The sequence below is a fragment of the Otolemur garnettii genome, unplaced genomic scaffold (assembly GCF_000181295.1).
Source record: "Otolemur garnettii isolate 467f Iridium unplaced genomic scaffold, OtoGar3 scaffold00131, whole genome shotgun sequence".
In the NCBI taxonomy this organism is placed as follows: domain Eukaryota; kingdom Metazoa; phylum Chordata; class Mammalia; order Primates; family Galagidae; genus Otolemur; species Otolemur garnettii.
The window spans coordinates 3,428,324-3,451,945 of NW_003852526.1; the positions used below are offsets into that span (position 1 = coordinate 3,428,324).

General features: G+C 37.1%; 1 protein-coding gene across 9 annotated transcripts in view; it reads left to right on the top strand.

Moving 5' to 3' along the window:
• The window catches only part of BBX (BBX, HMG-box containing), a 279,317-nt gene that overhangs the window by 226,488 nt on the left and 29,207 nt on the right, over nucleotides 1-23,622 (top strand). For all 9 annotated transcript variants that reach the window (XM_003798195.2, XM_003798196.2, XM_023518213.1 and 6 more), the window contains 3 exons: nucleotides 13,893-14,898; nucleotides 15,912-16,050; nucleotides 19,800-19,948. In XM_003798195.2, coding sequence (XP_003798243.1) covers nucleotides 13,893-14,898; nucleotides 15,912-16,050; nucleotides 19,800-19,948 — 1,294 coding nt within the window. The remainder of the gene's footprint in view (nucleotides 1-13,892; nucleotides 14,899-15,911; nucleotides 16,051-19,799; nucleotides 19,949-23,622) is intronic.

Consider the following 23,622-nt stretch of genomic DNA (forward strand, 5'->3'; position numbering starts at 1 on the left):
ATCACCAGTAGGTATATGCTTACTTAAATTTTTTTATCAATATGTATTTGATACTCATTTTTTTTTAACAGAATGTAACATTTAATTATTTCTGGTACCTTACAAATAAATATAACAAGTTATCGAAGAGGACTTTTCCTTTTGCCCAGAATTAATGCTGTTGTCTGACATCTGAAGAGACAACTATAAATTCACACATTCTGAAGGGAAAGCCACCAAGAAACAACTTCCAGTTTTGGCCAGATCCTTCTCTTGGAACTTATAAAGAGACAGCCTAATCCAGCTATTATCCTGTGCACCACTCCAGGGTTCCTCCTGTCCCCACTACAGTCCCTAAGTCATCCCTGGGTGAAGGGATATTATAGATTGTTTAATCATCGGGAATATGTTGCCTTTCTCTCTGTCCCAGGGAGAAAAGAGAGAGGTAATTTCCATTTGTCCCATGTCAGGGGAAGTAAAGGCAGCTCCAAGAGAACCACTGTTAAAGATTGAGGGAAATACATACAAGAAATAACTTTTCTTGTTCTTTGGGGAGAAGAAAGAAAGGTTTTGGACATGAATTTTATTGGAGGATCCTTCACCTATCTGATCAGGCAAAAAGAGAACTGAAGGAAGCTGGCAGCAGAGAGAGACTTGGAATGGCCTGCTACACTTTTGGGCATTGTAAAGACGTGTTAGTTTCCCAGAGGTCAAATGGATAAATAGACAGTACTTAAGTTTGATCAGGCAATAGGCCATTGGACAGTGATGGGGAGGGATTGCTGAGGGCAGGCCATCAGGGAAGAGTACAATGGTGATTCCTTTGCTCAGGACCCTCTGAAGCCTCCTATAAGCAGAAGTGATACTCAGCTGCATCATACCAGTACAGCTGTCTTAAGACCAAAAAACCAGAATACTTACGTTGTCAGTAAAAAGCCTGTGCACCAACCCCCAAGTACCCTTGTAGCAACTGGAGACTATATCCCTACTGTCACGTGGCACCCCCACCTGTTAAACATTTTAATATCATCCTTGCTTTTGGCATCCTCTGTGAAGGTCCTTGAGTCTTCCATAGAGTTAGCAGGAACCAACACAAAAAGAAAAATATAACAAAGGGCTATTGATTATACTTCCACCATTGTCTGATGTTCTCTAAACCAGACGATAAAGTTCGGCCTTGTGAAGGATGGGCCAGAACCAGCCCAACCCAACCTAACTGCTCATACTTCCCCAACTCCATTCCTGTGGGATGCAGTGGGAGGAGGGAGTCAGTGAGCAGACCTCTCAAAGATAGGGGTTGTTACTACAAAAAAATCTTCTCTTTGGGGAGAAGCAGGAAATATTTAGGCACTGAACCCACCTGAGAGGACAAAAGAAAATTAGAGGAAGTTGGTAGCAGTCATAAAGACACTTGGACTAGCCTGCAAGTCCGGTTTGGCATTATAAGGGCCCCTCACCATTTCCCAGGACCTTAGACCCAGGAGATAATCCTGGGGAAGGGCCCAATTCAGGCCTCTAATTGGCATTTTAAACTTTGGTAGACTTGATAGATGAAAGTGACCTGAAAATGATGGGATCTGTTCTAGGTATTTCTAAGGAATCTATCCAGACAGGAAGGGAGATTTCTCCTGAGGTCAGAAAATTAAGAAAAATACAATATTTTATGTTTGAACCTCCATGAGGTTTATACTGTTCAGTTAATCAGTTACTTCACTTGTACAAGTGCTATAATGTGTTTCATTTCATTAGGTCAGGTCATATGAAGAATAGCAGATCATCCTCCCTGGAGATCACTGAATGTTATAGTGACTATAGTTGGAGGGCAGGCTGAAGAGGTCAGAGATACCTTTACCTGTACATTTCAGCCAAGAAAATTTTATGATTGAAGAACTCTAATGCCAAAGTTGTCTAATATAACAAGTGGAACAGTTTATTCGTTTATTCTAACAAGCGATTACTGAGAATCTACTTTCCCAATAATAGTGAGGCTGCTGAAGCTGAAGGAATGGAGCTGATATTTTCTTTTAAAAAATATCTATACTTTAAAAACTACCAAGATGCATCTTACACATTTTTAGTGTAGTGAGAACTAAGACCTGTAAACCTCCATCAGGGGTACAGGAGCACCTTACCTCCAAGTACAGTTTTGGTGTTTGGGGTATGACTAGGGGCTAGAGCATAAGCCTGAAACATTGCTATTAGTTTTGGTTTTTCTGAAATAATTTTAAATGTTCTAAAATTAAATTACACTATAGTGTTAAAATACACTATAAATTTTAATAGCAGATGTTTTCTGAAAGTTTATTATCTAAAGTAAGATAGTAGTGACAGGTATTTCTTGATTATCTATTGTGTGTTAGGCACTAAGTACTTTATGTGTGCTAATTTTATTCTCACAATTGTCCTCACACCAACATGGGTCATTAGAAAAGTTTTGAGATACACAAAAATCAAGAAACGTAAAATCTGTACTAATAGAATTAAATGAAACCTTCCCAGTGACACAGTTAAGCCGAGGAAATTAAAATTTACGTTAATGAATCGGAAAGGATGCCATCAACTGTGTTTATTGGAAGTGAAATAGTAGATCATTACACAATCTGTCTCAAAACTTTCGTAGTGACCTGTGTGTTAACACTTTTTTTTATACATTAGGAAACCAAAGGCAAACTTGTTTAAGGTCACATGGACAGTAAGTGTTAGGAAGCTGGGTAGGAACCCAGACAGCCTGTCTCCATAGCCTATGCTTTTAAATACAGAGCTGTTCTGTCACCTTATTTGAAGTGAATATAAAAGACTGGACAAGTTGCTTGTTATAGGAATATATGTATTATAAACGTCGCTGTGGAAGACAGCTTACTCCTACACATATATAGGTGGCTGAATAAGATGACAAGATTGTTGAGGAGTGCTGTCAAAGGAATGGAGCTCGTATTTTCTTTTAAAAAATATCTGTACTTGAGGTTTACCTTATAGGGGTACAGGTGAATCTTTCTAAGAGTAGAATGTGAATGTTTTAAAGCAATAACTGAGAAAATGACATGAAGGCTGTGTTGACCAGTTGATGGAAGTATTTCAGATTGCATGTGAAAACCCCACACTGTACCCTAGAAGTGCATTAATGTACATAGTTACCGTTCAATAAAAAAAAAAAAAAAAAAAAAAAAGAAAAAATAAAAAATATCTGTACTTTAAAAGCTGCCAAGACACATCTTACACCCTTAAGTAAGTGCCTGTTGTGAATACAGTTTGGAAGAGACCTGGGGTGTCATAGGAAATTACAGTATTACAACTCCTGTCCACACAGAGCTTATTCTCTAGTTGTGGAGAGATGAAGCAAGTTAGTTATTAGAAATAAATAGTGCAAGTTGACTTTAGAAGGAATAATGCAGTGAAAAGATGAGATTCCACTTGAGTAATGGGTAATACACAAAGTGAACACATGAAACTAGGGAAGGGGAAAATTAATATTGGCAGGAATGTTCTGGAGACTAAGCATAAAGATGATTCTTGATGGAGTGTTTAGCAATAACTTGAGGTTGAAACAAGCAGCATTTAAACCATATCCCTTTGCAAAGATAGTTTGTTTGCCCATGTTCTGTTAACCTGTATCATATTTTACATTTCAATTAGTGGCATATTTAAAAAACATATTTCAAATAAATGCAGATTTCTGACTTCTAAAAATTTAGAGGATCTGAAAATACTGGGCTGAACTTCCTCCACGAGAATAGTGGGTCAGAGCTGACTAGTGGCTGCCCTCTTAGTGAGTGCTCTCCAGATGGCACCACCCTCTCCTTTCCCTGCTAAGCCAAGTCTGAGACCAGCATCATTACTTATCCTTGCCCACTTCCCTCTTTTATACCTGATTACCCAAATACACATGAGCTAGTGACTTACACAGAATTAAATGGAGAGATGTGGAGATAAAGCAAAAGAATAAAGGCAGACAAATGAGACGGGTAGATGCAACTTATAAATCAGATTGGCAAGAGTAGAGAAGATCGATGGACGATGAAGGCAAAGTGTGGCTGCAAGTCAGAATTAGGAAGATGTTTAGCACAGAGCAAAGAAGTTGGTGCTTGAAAATAGTGAGGAGCCTTTTAAGATTTGGGTCAGGGGTTGGCAGTGATGAAAGCGGCACCTGGAAAAGATTCTCTCAACAGCTATGTATGGAATGGAGTGGAGTTTCTGTGGGCATCAGGTGCAAGACAGTAAGAACCAGGATTGGAGGGGGCTTACTGTGGGAACAGGAGGCAGAAACAGATACCAAGGGGAAGTCATAAGTTTGCTGATTGAGTTCATGAGTGAGAGGCAAAGAGAAAGAGGAGTCAAAGATGATGACACCAACTGAACCTGAGTGTTTGGCCTGACCTTGGAGCCCTGTTTCAGGAACCTGGATGTTTGCAAGAAACAGACAAGCCCCCGGTAGTAGAAAAGAAGAGTTGAAAGATAGGGAGAGGAGTAACTGAGGAAATCCAATAGTCAAAGAATGGAGAAGGGAGGAGATGGCTAGCCAAGTAAATAGTTGAGTTTGGAAATCAGGCATGACAGAGACAGTCACTGTCGATCATCCATCACTAGTCATTACTGGTGGCATTTGATGGAGGTGTGGCACTGTTTAGTTTTCTGGTGTCTCTTTATATGTTAGTGATGTGCATTATCCTTTCCATCCGCTTGTAACCCTCTCAAGCTCAGAATGCAGACCTCAAATCTCACCTTAGCTCTTCCTAAACTGTTGTCATAAGTGAATTCTAAAACTTAAACAGTGCAGTTAAGGGGATTTTTTTCTTATCTTTTTATACAGAGATAGGAGTTATTTTTAGAAAACTCCTAAAAGTTTTCATTTCATTCCCAATTTCACCAACTTGTTTTTGAATGAACAGAGTATAGGAATGCACTTAATAGCTGCCCTTAACATGTCTGGGGGAGACTTCAGCAGGTGACCTTAGGGAGCAAAGCCCACCTCCATCCCATCCAGAATCTTCAGAAAGTTTACCATTTCTGAAGACATAGTGAGTCAAGAGAAATACTCAAATCACCATTTCACCTAGCCCAGTTGTTTCAGCAAACCAAATAGAAAACTATTAAATATGCCCAGATTTTAGTGTTGAGAGCAGCTTAGATCACTGTTCTGTGACCAGGTATCTTTTATGATAAAGAGAATTGAATTTTCTTAGCTGCAATGCTATTCTCCAAAACTGTCAACCAGTGTGTATTTCTATGGCAGAAACTGCATGGTTTTATTTAATCATGGGAGAAATGCACATCTTGGAAAATGCTGCTAACTGCCGTCCTAGAGCTGTGTCTACACTGTTTTGGCAGATAACAAGCTAGGACAAAATGTTTGTTAATATACCTCGGCTGCAAAACATTTGTTTTGTACTAAAAAGCAGAGATTTCAGAATTGAAACTTCTTTATTAGTGGCAGTAGCTCTGTTTTCTCACTACCTTGTGTTTAATCTAGCTGACTTCTCCTTTATAATAGACAATGAAAGACAAAGTATAATTGAGTAAAATAATGTGGTACATTTGGAGCTACTTACCATTTCAGAGTACAGGTTGAGTATAGGTTTACAGATTTCAGAGTACAGATTTCAAGATTGGAAATAATAATGAAGAAAAGCCTCTAAAAGGAATAAAAAGTTAAAGAGTATGAGACAAAAAGGAGAATTGAAAAGGTAAGAAATCTGAATGCTCCAAAATCTGAAATGCTCCAAAATCTGAAACTTTGAGTACTGACATGACCTCTTAAGTAGAAGATTCCATGCCTGACACCTTTGCTTTCTGATAGTTCAAAACATACATACTTTGTTTCATGTACAAAATTATTAAAAATATAGTATAAATTAAATTAGTCTGTATATATAACACATAAATGAATTTCATGTTTAGACTTGAGTTCTAAATATCTCATTATATATATGTACATACTTCAAAATCTAAAAAAAATCTGGGCTCAGTAACACTTCTGATCCCAAGACTCTCAGATAAGGAATTTTTAGCCTATACCAGTTAGATGGCTTCTGCTTCTATGGATTTACGTATGTAGTACACATTATTTAGTATCTTTTGCTTATAATTTCACTTAAGTATTTTAAAGCAGAATACATTAAAGAAATGAATCAATATCTTAAGATTTTCAGAAAAGGACATGTTTAAAAGTATTTCCAATTCAAAGAAATAAAGGCAGTGTGAAGCATAATTTATTACATCTCTAAAGTGAGTCCCTAATGACAAATGCTGAACCTAAGAAAATGACTTACCTGGTCTGAAAAATGGCAGCCTTCCTGACCAGGAGCATAAAATATAATCCCTTTGTAGCAATTTTATCTTACCCCTTTAGTATTTGTGGAATGTTTGCATTGTAGTCTTTTTGTAGAGGGTAACTGTTTGTACATCATACAACGTGTACACCCTTAGGACCAACGTTTTTTGTTTTCTTCTGGGACTGAGTTACGTTTCCTCCAGCACATCAGGCCTTTCTAATTACACAAAACAGTGAGAAACCTCAGTGTGGTTCTGTTGGCAGAGGTAAAATTAAAATATTGGTGATTAATTTCACTGGTGCTCTTGGGAGGTATAACTAAGGACAACTTGATTTCCAATCTGGGCCAAGCAGTAGCATGGTCATAATTAGCATTGTTTTTTTTTTTTTTAATAGACTCCAAAAGTAACTTGCCTGGTGTGAATAAAGATGCATTTTAGATTTATCAGTTACCTCAGAACTAACGAACCATCCAATTTAACACAATTAGCTGTTGACCACCTTCTTTTTGAAAAGTGCTAAGATAGCTTTGGAGGAGAATACAAAGGAGGACAGAATATATTTTATGCTTCCCGAGTTACAGTTATAAAAAATAGAGTAGATAAAGTACTACCCAAGGGAACAGACAATAGGTATCAAATATTTATGCCCATCATTTGATTTAAAACATTAACATTTTAAGTTATTTGAATGCACTCATGAGAATTCCATCCCAGGAAAATGTCCAGATGATTTTCCATTCTCACTTTTAAAAGAGTTTATTGTCCAATTTAAAATAATAATAGAAGAATAAATTGTCATTTACTAAGGAGTGTACTATTTCAAGGTCTGATTAACAACCCTGTTTAGAGGGCAGCTTAACTAAATTAATAATAGACATTAATTCTGTGTTTCCTGTGATGCAGTTTTATTCCCTTGAGTTTATGTTGATTCATGTTCATTTCTGTCCGCTATGTGCTTGTCTCTGTGTGCACATCCACATATATGTGTGTAATGCAGTTTGTATGCATGTTTGCAAGTTTCACTAAAGTATTGATATATGTACCCAAAAGTAGAATGAAGCTTACTTACTTACTTGTTAGAGTTGCTTCTTGAAAGATAGCTGATTTGAGATCTTCCTGAATCTAATTTTGTTCTGTGTGTCTTTCTCCCAACTGTAGTCATTCAATTCTAGAATGAAAAATTAGAGCAAAGCAGTTAGTCTGCCAAAGACATATCATGCTATTAATGATACTATACTGAGTATTACTATATTAATAATAATAGCTAACATTTATTCTAAATGGCATAAGGCCTCAGAGAAATGGTTATCACAATGCATTGTTTTTGCTTTGTATTAAGGTACCATTTTAAGAGCTATTACACATGCTTTATTGAACCGCACAGTGTTTTAAGGCATATAATATTAACGACCACATTTTATAGCTTGGGAAACTGAGGCACAGAAAAGTTTAGGGCAAATAGCTAAGCAGTGCCAGAACCTCTGTAGTCCTAGACAGTCTGTCTCCAGAATCCCTGCCTTTTGAAATTGCCTCTCAATATGGAATTTTCTCATGTTAAAGAGTGATGATATCTTATAAAATTATTACATTTATAGCTATTTCCAGATTCTCTGTATGCCTTGTGGAAATGCCTAATATGCAGTGGAATAAATAATCAAAAGCAAATCAGGTTTTAACTGTAATGACTTTTATAGTAAGAGGAAGGACACTAAAGCGCTTAGAAGGAGAGTGCTTTAAAGAGTCAAACATAGGCTGGGCACAGTATCTCATGCTTCTAATGCTAGCACTGTGGGAGGCCGAGGCCGGTAGATTCCCTGTGCTCACGAGTTTGAGACTAGCTTGAGCCAGAATAAGACCTCCATCTCTTAAAAATAGACCCCATCTCTAAAACAGCTGGCCTTATGGTGGGTGCCTATAGTCCCAGCTACTTGGGAGGCTGAGCAAGAGAATTGCTTGAGCCCATAAATTTGTGGTTGTTATGAGCTGTGACACCATAGCTCTCTACCAAGGGTGACAAAGTGAGACTCTGTCTCAAAAATATATATTAATTAATTAATTAAAAAGTCAAACATATTAGACTAAAGGGAAGGTAATTTTTTTAAAAAGCTGTATGGGAATAAGGCCCAAGATCAGTTGGAGTCTCTCTCTCACACTAGCACACACATGCAATCTCAGTAAGAGAATAGGGGGTACTTTTTCACATTGTAATTTCTCATAAATACTAATGAATTCATTTGTAAAAAAATATGAACTTTGTATAACAAATAACCAAGGAGGAATTCAAAAATTCAAAAGATCAGTATCAAGTAGTAAAAAAAAATTACTCTAAAATCCAGTCTGAGGTAGGGCTCGGCAAAAATAGTAATTAAGAAAATAAAAAACCCTTAAGGCTATTTTTTTCACTGTTTGGAGGTAGATAAAGGTAGAAGTTGGCTGTGTCTAGATTTGAGAAAGTAAAGCCAACAAAAAAAACAAGGGAAGGCAAAAGAATGTAATTATAATTTTATCACTATTTGAGGGAGGGAGCAAGAGAAAGTTCAAACCAGAGCATACAAGTTAAAAAAAGTTTATGTTAAACCAAAGTTAGAAAAAGTAAGAGTATATATTGTCTTAGTATATTAATTCAGGTTTCCAACAGCAGAAAAAAACAGATTGGAGGATACTAGAAAACCTTGCAAATGAGATTTCAATAATCTTTGACAAGTTGTGTGAACTAGAAGAACTCATAGGAACAAAAAGAAAAAAATTAATTTTTAAAAAGAATAGGCCTGATTTCTAAAACATAAACTTAATTTCTAGAAATTTTGAAAATTATTCTAGTAATACGTATAATGTTTGAAGCTGTAGAAAAAAAGATAAAGACAGAATTATTTAAGTTTCTGGGGAAAAGGTCATTGACAGATGTGTTATCTGGGAGCCTGTTTGTCCTGCTCACTGCCTTACATCCCCAGTGGCTACAGACTGAAATTCTCATCTGTGTCCCGGCTTCCACCTGGCTTCAGCCAGTCAGAGGCAGTAGCAGGAGATTGGAGGGTGGGGGGAAACAGTGAGAGCAGAATGTGCAGGGAAGGTGTGTGAAGGAGGCATTGGAGTAAAAGAAAGGCCGCATCTCTTCCATGTTCCAGCTCTCTTCTCATGGGCCTCCATGCTTCCATTTCCCACTGGGGCCTGAGTACTTCTTGAGTACTGGGTGCCTCAGTACTTCTTAACTTGTATTCCCTGCATTAAATCTCCTCTGTTAAGTACCCTTTAAATTGTTTCTGTGTGGCCAGTTAGACCCTGACTAACACAAGCCAACTTCATTTTCTGTTTAGGATACATGTGGCTGTTTGTAAACTAGGCTAAGAGAATGCTACTAGTATACTGATTTTAGAAAGACTTTTGACAGGTAATCTTACTTTGGTCTTGGAAACAAAATGGGAGCGATTTAGACTGGATTATAAAACATTTTTAGATTACTACAGTTCATTAAAGTTCAAATCAGCCTGATGAAAAAGTTTCAGAAATTTGCCAAAAGGCACTGCCCTTGGCCGTGTCCCACTCAACATTAAGACCAAAGATTTAGACAAAGACGTAAAAAGCAGCTTTATCAAATGTTCATATAAAATGAAGGTGGAAGATAATTTAATTCAGATTTTGAAAGGATAAACTTTATAAGGAAAAGTGGAAAGTCTTATACCTAGGTACAAAAAGTGAAAAAAATTACAAAAATATCTAATTGAAGAGACCAACCTTCCTAGCACCCTGTAAGTAAATAAATCCATGATTTTAATTGACCATAAATCTAATATAAGTGTGACCTGTCATAAGTGTGACCTGTCTTAAAAGAAAAAAATAAAATTTATCTCTGAGTCCCAGTAAAAGATACCTAGCATACCTATCACCTGATAAATAGTTCGACTTCTTATCCAGTATACTGCATAAAGACTAGGAACAAACTCTTAAGAAAGATACTGCTAAATTGAAATATCCATTTTCCTGGCTCAGCAGCTAGGGCGCCAGCCACATACAATGGAGTTGGCAGGTTCGAATCCAGCCCAGGCCTGCCAGACAACAATGACAACTACAACCAAAAAATAGCCAGGCATTGTGATGGGCGCCCGTAGTCCCAGCTACTTGGGAAGCTGAGGCAAGAGAATCACTTAAACCCAAATGTTAAAGGTTACTGTAAGCTGTGATATCACCACACTCTACTCAGGGTGATGGCTTGAGACTCTGTCTAAAGAAAAAGAAAAGGAATATCCATTTTCCCCAACCTTGTAAAATTTTGCATCATTTATAAGTTGTGTTTATACACATTTGTTCACTTTTGCTTCACAATGGTCCTGTGTAGGATGTACTCTTTCCCCATTTCTCAGCCTCTTATTGCCACATATGGGTTCAAGACTTAAGTTATATAGCTCACTGTGTGCCTTAAGGCAAGCTAGAGTGCTGGTCATGAACCAGGTTCCTTTCTATGTGAGCGTTCTCACTGTGGGGCACCAGACTGCTTCTACATAATAGGGACCCAACTTTGCAAAGGTCAGAAGCCTTTACATGTGATGAGCTGTTAAGGGAGCTAAGAGAGACTTATGGGGACGTAAATCTCCAGGATTTGAAGGTCTGTCTTATGAGAAAGAGTAGATTAATGTATATGGCTTCAAAGGACAGAACTGATAGGATGATCAAATTTTGCTCAATATTAAAAATAATTCAAATAGAACTGCCCTGTAATAGAAGAATATGCTCACTGTCCTTGTATAAAAGTTGGATAACTAACTGTCAGGAATACGATACTAAAATGAGTCCTTACGCTGGAAGTTAGATTAAATAACCTCTAGAGCAGTGATTTTCAACTGGTGTGCAACAAGATCTTAGGTGTGTCATGAAAATGTTTAAAGATCATTTATTATTTTCAAAAGAAGTTCAAAGCACAATAAGTATATTCTTTTCCTTACTCTTTTTTTTTTTTAATCAACGTAATTCAAGTGTGCCCCAGAAATTTAACTATAAGTTCAAGTGGACATGAGATAAGGTTGAAAAACAGCTCTAGAGTGACACACCCAACCCTGATGAGAGTCTGATTTGGTTTTTGTTTAGTGGGTAGATTGCTGATTTGTAGTTTTTGAGAGTTTTATGTTTTGCTTTTATAGTTTCACTTCCAGCAATATAACTGTTTTTCTTATAATTTAGGATTAACATACTCTTATCTGTGAAAAAACTTTTAAGAACCCAAAACAAGGAAATAAAACATGACTAGTGTTCAGTGTAATTACATACACAAAAAATATTACGCTATTTTCCAGAATATGTCCCCAGAGTGAATGTCTGCATTTGTTCCATTTCATTCCTAGCTGTACAATCCTATCAGGGTGATGAGGAGAATCATTTTGAAATATATTGAAGCAGAGAATAGAGTTTGCAAAGTATTATTAGGTTTGCTAAGATGAACCTGTGCAAATGCAAACTGTCAGCATTCCACGACAAAAATCAGCCCTTCTATGGTAAAAGGTCCCTTAAGTGACCTGTTTAAGGCCACCAAAGACATAGTGGTTGAAATACCTTAAAATTGACTTTGAGAAAGCCTTTCTGGGCTTCTTTCCAGAACTAGTGCAATTTCGATCCCCACATGGGATAGTTGTTCAGTTGTTCATGAAGGGCTAGAAAAATTGAGAAAGGAAAATAAAAAGTATTTCAAAATTGATATAAAAACAGCACATTCTCCCATAAGAGTAAAACATGCAATGAAGATTAAATGTGCCAGTGTTTCAGAATTAAGATATCATTTTGCTGTGAGCTTATTTCTGGTTATGTTTAATAAAAGGAAGCTCTCAGTCTTCATGGCCATTTGTTGAAATGTAAAAGTTTACTTACCTGAGTTCCTGAAAAAGACAGCAGCATTGTGAATCTTCATTTTGCATGTTTCCTGTGAGTGTTCTGAAGGGCTGGGTGCTCTTGTCATGGTCATTTTCTTAAAGTGGAGTTTCTGCCTCCCCCTCCCCCCTCTTGAATTTCTTCCCAGACTTAATCATAACGTAATTCTCACAGAAAGATTTAGGACACATTGGAAATACTTCTGACATTTAATGCAGTGTAAAAAGTAAATTTTGCAGGTGTTAAAGAGGTGGACTTTAAAAAGCAGATCAGTTTCCTGCTCATGCTTGATTTTGTATAGACTCAGCAAGCCTCCAATACTCTTTTCCCTCCAAGTTGCTAGTACAAAGTAGATAAAGTTACAGTTAACACATCTGGTGCTGCCCTTAACTAAATCAGCATTATCAATCTCTTAATAAATTCTTCAAATTCCTGACCACCTTGATTTCTGTATCATTAGTGTCCTGCATGAGGGCTGGTATTTGGAAGCCTCACAGTCAGATGTTTATGAATGAAAACTTTGGGTATTGAAAAAAAAAAGTTGCAGTATTCCCTTCTGGAAAAAAAAAATAGCTCTATTTAAAGTTTCAAGATATTTGAGAGCTAGGGAGAAACTTGGGAATTTAGGGTGAAGGATTTCAACTTAACCAAATTGGTACCACAGGTGTTTTGGTATTCAGAATCTTTCATATTTTAATAAGACAGTAGATGCATCTCACATTATGTGATTCCTCCTGTGCATATTTAAATGTATTAATATTTTGATAACAAAACATGTGAATAGTCACAGTAACTCAAATAATCCATATAAGAAGTTAAATGGTTTCAGGTTAGAATTTGCAGCCAAGTAAATACGAACCAGGTAAAATTTGCCACCAAATAAGTTAAGAAAACAAAACTTTGTTCACAGAGCTTTGGTAGTTCTAGAATTGTCTGTCAGCATCTGTGGACCCGTAATGGCTTTTTTTTTTTTAAATAATCAAAACCCTTCCTTAGTTATTAACGAATCATTATAGCATCTCTAGTTTCAAGTGGATAGGTAGGAATTTTTATTTTCCTCATTTCTACTGGAAAAAAACAAAAGACAGACATCTGAACAGAGTTTTAGATTTTGTGATCATTTATTAAGTACAAGTTGATCATCTGTAATCAAAAAATCCAAAATGCGCCCAAATGCAAATTTGTGAACCATCAAGACACTCAAAAGGAAATGCTCACTGAAGCTTTTGGATTTCAGATTTTTGTTTTAGGGATGTTCAGCCAGTAAATATATAATGTACATGTTTCAAAATCCAAAATAATCCCCAAATTTGAAATACTTCAGAGTCTGAAATATTTTTGGATAAAGGATACACGACTTAAACCAGCATATGTACATTATTCCACTTTCACCTCACAAAATCCTCAGAGATGGGATTGTTTCCATTTTACAAAAGCCAATAGAGGAGGGAAGTGGCTCATTCAGGGTCACAAAGTGAAAAAAACAGTGAAAGTAAGACTCCGATTTCAGTCTTTCAACTCTGGATCCTATTCCTTGTACTAGATTCTGGTAGGCTAGAATTCCAATATATGTTTATTTAGAGTTAAATGACTCTATTACAGTGCTTATAGCCTTATGTTAATTTAAATCATTGAAGTTAGTTTGGCAGAAGTAGATTGATTATTGTAATGTTTAAAGTTTTAATTATTTTTTAAAAGAGAGAAAATTGAACACTTTAAACTTATCTTGAACACAGAATAAAAAGGATTTTGTTTTTTGATACCTTCCCAATTTTGTTTCAATTATTTAGATGTGTCTGGCATCAGAAGGGGTAAAAATGGAGGAATCAAAGCTAATAAAAACAGAAGAATCTGATGGCAGACGAATTAAAGAATTAGAGAAGGGAAAGGAAGAAAGAGAAATAAAAATGGAAAAAACAGATGAAGTCAGGTTACAGAAGGAAGCAGAATTTGAAAAATCAGCTAAGGAAAATGTAAGAGATTTTAAGGAATTAAGAAATTTCGAGGAGCTGCAAATGGATGATATAATGGCTATAAAAATGGAAGATCCCAAAGAAATTAGAAAGGAAGAACTAGAAGATCAAAAATGTAGTCAGTTCCCTGATTTTTCATACTCTGCCAGTAGCAAGATAATAATAAGTGATGTTCCCAGCAGAAAGGATCACGTGTGCCATCCTCATGGAATTATGGTCATTGAGGATCCCACAGCATTAAACAAACCAGAAAAGCTAAAAAAGAAAAAGAAGAAAAGCAAAATGGATCGACATGGAAATGATAAATCCACACCCAAGAAGGCTTGCAAAAAGAGGCAGTCTTCAGAGTCTGACATTGAGAGTGTCATATACACCATTGAAGCTGTTGCTAAAGGAGACTGGGGCATTGAGAAACTTGGAGAAACCCCTCGCAAGAAAGTCCGCACATCCTCAAGTGGCAAGGGAAGCATTTTGGATACCAAGCCACCAAAGAAAAAAGTGAAATCAAGAGAGAAGAAATTGTCCAAGGAGAAATCCTCAGACATCACCAAAGAGTCCAGACCTCCAGATTTCATTAATATTTCTGCCAGCAAGAACATTTCTGGTGAGGTGCCAGAGGGTATAAAAGCAGAACTGTTGACCCCCACAGAGGATGCACTATCACCCAGCCTGTCGGGACAGACCAAGCCTGAGGACAGTGACTGTCACAGAAAGATAGAGACTTGTGGCTCGAGGAAATCTGAGAGGTCTTGCAAAGGTGCTCTTTATAAAACCCTGGTGTCCGAGGGCATGCTCACCTCCCTGCGAGCCAATGTTGACAGAGGTAAGTGACTTGTGCAAACCTGAAACAAAACAAAACAAAACTTCTGCTTAAGACTTATAGAGAAGAACTGCCCATTTGGTATCAAAGAACAACAAGGTATCAAAATAACACTTTAATATCCATGCAGTTCTTTATGGTTTATAAACTATAGCAACCACTTGTCGTTTCACCTACATGTTTTCTAGCACCACTAAGGAGAGTTTGTATTCAATTTGTGGGTAGCTCTCAAGACATCGGTACTTAACGTAATTGAAACTCAACCCCCCCACCCCTCCACTGGTACAGACTAGCTTTTTGTTTTAAAGGCTTAGTATCGAATGTTTAGAACTTTTGGGTTGTTTTTTAAAACTGGTGGAATTTCCCCAATCAAGCAGGTATGTTTGTCAGAATCCTGACACTTAGGCTTTAGAAGCAAATACTTTATCTAGCCCTCTCCAGTAGGTAAACCAAGCTTTAAAGAGCTTTTGCAGTGAAAAGCTCTTTAAAACTTGACAACATCCAGAAGGCAGTCAGGGTATACGCCTTTATTCCAGAGAGTATTTCATACACATTCATCTATTGTAAAATACAGCATCATTTACCAGAATACCAGAATACCTCTTGCCAAGCTATGTTCCAGCAAAGGATGGTAAGCCCTAGGTCCCCAAATGAAGATAGTTGGGAGCACGTAGTGCTCCAGGGATATCATTCCAGTGAGTCTTGGGAAATTAAAATTAATAACACCCACCACCTTAGCCTGGTTTCCTGAATGGAAAAGCTGACGGGAGTTGTTAGCTGTCTCTTAGTCACATGATACCTGTTGAATTATGACAAGACAACTTATCTCCATGACTCAGTCACTTTTCTGCATGTTTCTCTGTTAAAGGTGGTCCAACATAAATGGTTCTGAGGACTCCAAAACAGTTGCAGATAGTAACTGTAGAGGTCTCTTGTTAAGCAACAAAGATGATATACCCTCCAGCCCCCAAACTCTAGCTTGTACCAAGCACTTCCTTTCTCTTAAATTTTCCTAGGAAAACGAAGCTCAGGAAAAGGAAACTCCTCTGATCACGAAGGATGTTGGAGTGAAGAAAGCTGGACATTTAACCAGAGTGGGACCAGTGGAAGCAAGAAGTTCAAGAAGACAAAGCCAAAGGAAGACTCTCTCCTTGGGTAAGCACCTGTGAGCTGTCAGCTGCACGGCACAGAGCTCAAGTGTGGGTAGGATTTTCAAAGTGAACATAGGTCCCTAAGCACGCTTACTCTTTGAATGTTCGTTCATCACTTGCTGTACACTTAGCAAGGGCGCTAGGGAACACCAGTTAGGTATATCACATGATTCCTGCTGTTAACACAGTCACAGGAGTGATAATAGCATTGACATTTTAGGTATACTAGAAAATATGTCAACTTTAGACTTGGATCTGGGTTTGAAAATCAGCCCAGATCATGGTAGTAGTTTGACATTGTAAATCCTTTCATACTGTGGCCCCCAATCCCCAGGCCATGGACTGATAGACCTATCTGTGGCCTGTTAGGACGTGGGCCGCACAGCATCACCCCCAACCCCCAGCCCCCACTGTCTGTGGAAAATTGTCTTCCATGAAACTGGTCCCTGGTGCTAAAACATTTCCAATCTGTGATCTGTTAGGAACCAGGCCACATCATAGGAGGTGAGTGTAGGCAAACAAGTGAGGTATTTACAGCAGCTGCCCGCTGCTGCATCACCACCCACACTCTACCGTCCTGTACCCTGCTGCCCACCCAGCCTCCCCGCTCCCCCCGCCATGGAAAAGTTGTCTCCCATGAAACCAGAAACTGCTCACTGGTACCAAAAGATTGGGGACTGCTGCTTTAATATTACCAAGATGTATTTTTCCATCTGAAGCTTAGAATGGATATTACTTGTATGTTTACATTTTGCCTGTTTTATGTGCTTTTTTTGGATTTAATATTTCTAAATATATGTGCATAAGTTTAAAAAATAATATGACAGCTGAAAAAGATGAGGTAAATAAAATCATGCTTACTCTAACCTTGTTTTTTTTAAACTGTGTTCTGCTGCTCTAAGATAAAAATATTAGGTTGAATATTCTAGTACTAGAGAATATTCCATATATTAATTATATATTGAAATGCAGACTAAGCTATGGTATTCTTCAAGATAAAAATCATTACGAATTCCATTATATTTAATGTTATGCCAAAGACTCCTAACAATCTTAATAAAAAGCATTTTATTATTAAGTTCAGAGATCCAGTACTTTATATTAGTGAGGAAAGTATTTGCATATTCAGTTACACTGTCTTAAAAATCCTTTGAAAATTCTTTCTGGCCCAATTCAAAAGATTCCACTGAATAGAAACAACATTTTTATGTTCTCCATATTTTTTCGTAAGTGTGTTTAAAGGTATGCAGATTTTGTTCACTGGGTATATTGTACTTTGTTTATTCATAATACTTGCGTTTGTGTTTGTGGAATAATATAATATTTTCCTTTGAAGTTACATGCCTCAAAGTCTGACTAATTCTAAGACTCTTGGTCATTACAAAGTGGGAGGGTAGAAATTACTTCATAGTACTGGCTCCTCAAGATCATTTCTATTGAAATGATACATTTATAATATTATATATTTTAATATTTATAAAAGTTCAAAGTACTTCAAATCAGTTTTGATTACTTTATGGTTAAGGAATGACATGACAATCCTCACTTTTGTCATTTTTTTTTAATTGTGTCATTTTCAAATTATAATTTCAAATGTAAAGTATCCTAAAAAAGTGATCCTCAACCATATTCTAGACCAGTGGTCCTCAACTGTCCTAATGTCACGGCCCTTTAATACAGCGACCCACAGGTTGAGAACCGCTGCTCCAAACCAATGCTGTGAATCTTTTAGAGTAACTGCAAATGCTTTCTGGGTCTGCACAACAAGAGGGGAGGGATCTCTTAAACAATGTGAAGTCCTAGGGGAATAAAGCAAGCATTGAGGTTCCCCAACAGACATGTCTCTGATGCTTCCCTTAGAAAGTTAGAAACTGCTGAACCTGTGACAGAGAGATTTTTACCAATCTTCTTTGAGAAACAAGATAAGTGAAACAGTCTTTTGAAAATCTGTCCCTGAAAAGAGATTGGTGTGTGGATTGCATGTGTTTGTTTTTTAATCATATCTGAGGAAGTTGTGTGAGTCTCACTGGAATCATGGTTTTTCACAGGTTTAAATCAGTGACAACACCACTGCCATGTTATCCCTTCTCCGTAAATACTAGCCTGTCAGGCAAACTAATTGGGTTTGCCTTGTTTAGAACGTGCCAGTGGAGTGCTTGAACAGGGAGACGTGCCAGTCCTGTCAGTCTTCTCTGAGAGTGGTAGATGAGCATTTTAAACCTTTGTCTCAGGAAATGTGATACCTGTTAGCTGTAGCCAAGAAAAATTCCCTCAGTATTGGCAGTTCTAATTTTGTAGACTTCTCCAGGCAGAACATTAATTATTATTATTTTCATTTAAAAGAAAACAATCTCAAGAGACCCTATGTGTTACATCTCACATTTGCAGTTTTCAGTATGGAGTATCTGGAAAATTCACAATTTATAAACAGCTTTCTGATAGTATCTAATTAGTATTGGTTAACATCTGATTTTAAATGAATGAGAAGCATCACCCCATTACCCTCCAATGCTTTGAGAAAACTTAGTGCACTAGTTCTCCCTTACCCGTGTTTTTGCTTGCTATGGTTTGGGTTCAAAAATGTTAGCTAGAAAATTCCAGACATAAACAGTTCTGAAGTTTTAAATTGCAGATCATTCTGGCTAGTGTGATGAAATCTCACATTGTCCCACTCTGTCCTCCCAGGATAAATCATCCCTTCGTCCAGTCTATCCATACTGCACAGTGTATATGTATAGGGAAAAAACATAGTCTACATAAGGTTTGGTACTGTCCTTGCTTTCAGGTGTGCACTGGGGATCTTGGGGCATGTCCCTTCAAACAAGGAGGGAATAGTGTAATGGACTCTCTTAACTTTGCTTCCAGCTCTTGTACATTCCTCTAAAACTGTCAACAGTTTAGTTAAAAACATCTGTCACGTATCCCGTCATTTGCAGCCTCACATATTATCATTTCCATCTGCCAAGCACTACTGTTCTCCTGCAACCTATCCTATCGGTCTGGGTGTCTGAGTGCATCTTAGTTGATAAGTCTCCCTGAATGAAAGCTAACAGCTAGCTTACAATCACAGGCATGCCGCCACTGCTGCAGGGGCCTTTGAGACAGTCAAAAGTAGCCCAAGGATTTCCCAACTTTGCTGGTGCCATTTCTAAAGTCATTTGTGGTTTTTAAGTTAAAGCAGTGTTGCCTCTCTGCCAGTGTTTTCATTGAAAACTGCTTTACTTTGCTCACTGAGTATTTTATCCTTAGCCTAGTCAGCTCTCCAGAATTTTTTTCAAATAGTCAAAATTTGCTTGCTTTTTGTTTGGTTGTGTATGTTTTAATCAAAGACTAACCAGTAAATATTTTGTAAAGAAACTACCAATTTATCATATTACCAATAAGCTAGCCAATGTGTATACATGTATATGAGTCTTCAAAATGAGAAACTATATGAATAGAGTGTGCTTTGTACCAAACTTTATGAAAAATTCTCATGCTGATGGGAAGAATGGCAAATTCCCCACTTCAACAGTATTCTAGTATTTTAAACAGTTCTACTGTTCTAAGGTAATAACATAACCTGTCACACAAGTTTACTAAGAAAACTGTGTTGATTAATCTTCTCAAGCATGTCTGAAAATATTTTTTTCTTTTTTCTTTCACAGAATTTACAGAGACCCTGTTTTCAAAAGGAACATTTTAAAATACATGTCATTTTCTGTTCAAATATTTGGTCATGTGCTGATTGATTTCCCTCTCCCCTTTTAATAGCTCTGCAAAGCTGGATGAAGAATTTGAGAAAAAATTCAACAGCCTCCCTCAGTATAGTCCTGTTACATTTGACAGGAAATGCATACCTGTCCCGAGAAAAAAGAAGAAGACTGGAAACTCCTCCTCAGAACCAACTAAAACCAGCAAAGGTTAGAAGTGATCTGTACCTTCCTGCGGTGTGGTCAGAATCTCAACTGACCACCATGCTAAGCTTTTGCAGCTCTCTTTAGATATGTAATTGGATTTAGAATTGAGCCAATAGAGAGTTAGAATTTCAGCTTGCTTTCCAAGATTATTTTGGCCCTTGCCTGTCTTTTCTCTCTCTTTTTTCCTTTGTAATTCTCCTGAGCCTCTGTCCTTTGGCATTTTGGTTTGTGTATTTGCCCTTCAAGGTGTAGCCAAGATTTTAAAAAATTGTTACATGTGGTCTTCAACCTTCTGCTCTCCAGAATTCTAATTTGGAAAGTTAACTTTTCTTTAGCCAAAATGGCTGGCTGAGTCTAATTCTTCAGTTCCCTGTGTCTGCAACAGGTTTAGACTCAGGAACTGCAAAATTGTTCTATTCACCTGGTAAGCAGATGCTATTCTTTACTGGTTCTGTAGACCAAATGAAAATAAAGCCACCTGTAATACTCTAGCTGCATAATTTTTTTATTGATTTTGTTAAATTTAGTAATAACCTTAATTTAGCATATTCATTTTCAAGAATCTAAGCTTCTACCCTATCTATATCAGGGAAGCTTTTAAAATTATTAACATGACTTTGTTGGATCTCAACATTTATTAAGTCCAAAGAAGGGGTTGGGGGGTACAGTCAGTGGTCTAAACACCTGGGATCCTATGGACCTTTGTAGGATGAGGGCTGGAGTGCTAAATATCCCGCCCTGCTCAGGACAGTCAAGCAGAATGGAGAATTGATCTGCCCAATGACAATATTACTGTTGTTGAGAAACTTTTCTGATTTTACTTGAGGTCCTAAAAATGATCACACACATGTGAGACTTCATTCAGTTAGTTGTCGTATAAAAGGACAGAGAATGAGGAGGTGGAGAACTGGTGTGGCCAACCTAGAGTTGCTTTCAGGATCAAATTATAAGTAGGATTTGCTGAAAGAGTTCCTATAATTGTCCTGCAAAAGACAGAGTCTCACTTTATCGGTAGAGTGCTGTGGCGTCACAGCTCACAGCAACCTTCAACTCCTAGGCTTAGGCAATTCTCTTGCCTTAGCCTCCCGAGTAGCTGGGACTACAGGCGCCTTCCACAATGCCCGGCTATTTTTTTGTTGCAGTTTGGCCGGGGCCAGGTTCAAACCTGCCACCCTTGGTATATGGGGCTAGCGCCCTACCCACCCTGTCACAGGCACTGCCCTTCTTTTGTATATTTTAAATAGATATATAGATAGGATGAACATATTAATGTCGGGATACACTTTTATATATTTTGTGGGAATACTTAAGGTATATGGACTAGGGAAAATTAAGTTTATTCTCTGAAGAAACCTAAACCTTTCTCCCTCAAAACCTAAACCCCTTTGCACACTGGAAATGACACAACAAAAGAGAGATTTGAAATCTATCTCAAGACAAAACTGAAAGGTTGAAGAAAATTCCCCCTTCGTGCTTAAAGGCAGAGAGATACATAAAAGTCACTTTTAGAATTAGCTCAGTTTTCCTCTGTGGTTAATAAAAACAAGTCTAGTGAATAAAGAACTAAAAAAGAAATGTTGTTACATCACTAAGTTTGCTCATCTGGGAAAATAAAAAGGATTGTATCGAGATCTTCCAAGTTAGGTCGGAAAGAAAGAAAGTAGACCGTTGACAGGTAGGTGGCTGAGCACTACAATGGATTACCAAATGAAATGACAGACTTTGTACCCTGGAGATACTTAGAAATAGGGGAAGTAGTCCGTGTACCCCCAAATGCCAGGTATCTTGAGTTCCCGTAATTCTTGGATTTAAAGGTGCTGATAAATACCTGACAAGCCAATAAAGTGGGACTTAATTGATTGATGCAAGGGAAGTTTTCCTTTCTCTACTCCATGCAGTTCAAAACATTCACACTGGAGCTCTGAAGTTGGCCGAGGTATCTCTCAGGGAATATAACAATAGATTTATTTTTATAAAGCTGTAAAACCCTGAAGTTAGGATCTATTTTCATGAGCCCTTCTCTTGGTCTTAGTTGTCTGTTACATGATTTTTTTTTTTTTTTTCTCCCAGCTGAGATTAGCAGTATTTCTTTTGATGTGAAATAGCTTTTTGGAGCCTTGGATTATACCTGATACACTATCATCTTAACTCTCCTACTATGCCTCTCAGACCACAAAATAACTGTTTCTTATATAGTATATCAGTAATTACGTGGGGGAAGTCTTTCAAGACTAGATTTTGCTTGACTTTCCAACTCATGGAACAAAATACAATTGAAATAAAGCAGAAATTAAATAATACATTTATTCTCTATTTAGTAAACTAAATAGTGTTTGTGATTGATTGTAATTTGGCATTAGCAGCACCAGTATGCTAGATTACAAGTTATTATTAATGAAATTATCATACCAGCTGTGCTGTAATTGCCTGCTCTTTAGGGGATAGAGATTGTTTTCTTAGACTCTAGACCCTTTGTATACTGAATCATTCAAAGCAAATATTGCATATGAGATCATTAGGTAACTAGTAAAAGAGCATATGTTCATCAGAAACCTCATTTTTCCTCAACAATTTGTCCTTTGCCTATATTTTATTTTCTCATATATTTGTCAACAACATTATATTTTTTTCCCTGACTTATACTAGGTACTAATTTTGGGCACTTCGGGTTACATAAGATATATAGAATTTTTCTGGAATGTAATTTCAGAAGAGATGGTTATGTATGCATTTATACAGTTACATGTCTTGGAATCCTGATACCTGCTTAGGTTTATTTCTCCATTTTCCTGTATTCAGGCCTGTATTTCCAAGTAGTCTCTTCCCCTTTCCCATCGTCTCCAGTTGTCTCTGAACTGTCCCTTATGTATGTCTTGTCAAAAACAATGAGAAGGGTTGCAAATAGCGTTAAATGCCACTTTCCTCCAACTGGGCTTGGACTGTGTTGTAACAGAACAGAGCATGATGATTTAGGAATAGAATTTTCCTTTGTTTCTAAGAATAAATTATCCAGTAAATTGTAATTCATCTAACTCACAATACCACTCAGCTGAATCAGCCCAATCTTACAGTGTTTGCTAGATGATCTCTCACAGTTATATATTTTTAAATGACAACTTTAAATTATGTATAAATGTAATTGTAACATCTTAAGAGATTTGTTTTATACATTATTTTATATGTACTGCTAATATAGAAGCATTGTTTCAAAGTATCTGTAAGTCAGAGTTCTTTCAGAATAGTAATTTACAAATAGATGTAGGGTCATGGAGAAAAGGGAACTGAGTTCAGTCAAATTGGGGCCCATCTTGACTGGAGACTTCTCTTCCTCTATCCCTTCTATATTTAAATAGTTCATTGGCCTACTGTGAAACATACTATTGATCCTTCTCATTTTTTTTCAATCTGTATTTCTGTTTTAACATTAAAATTAAAAATGGCTAAGGATTTAAGGTTTTTTTTAATCACAGTGGTAATAAAAGAAGCATGTTTATAGAATTAAAGGTTGACTGAGATCCTTTTAAGAAGTTATACCTTCCAAGTTGGGCAGAACTCTGTATTTTGCCTGTAACTACTTGAAAATGTTCATTACTACTAAACTCTTTCAGGAACGTGGTGACAGCACATTTGCAGATATAAAAAATATACCAAATATAATCTTGAGTTCTTTAACAAAG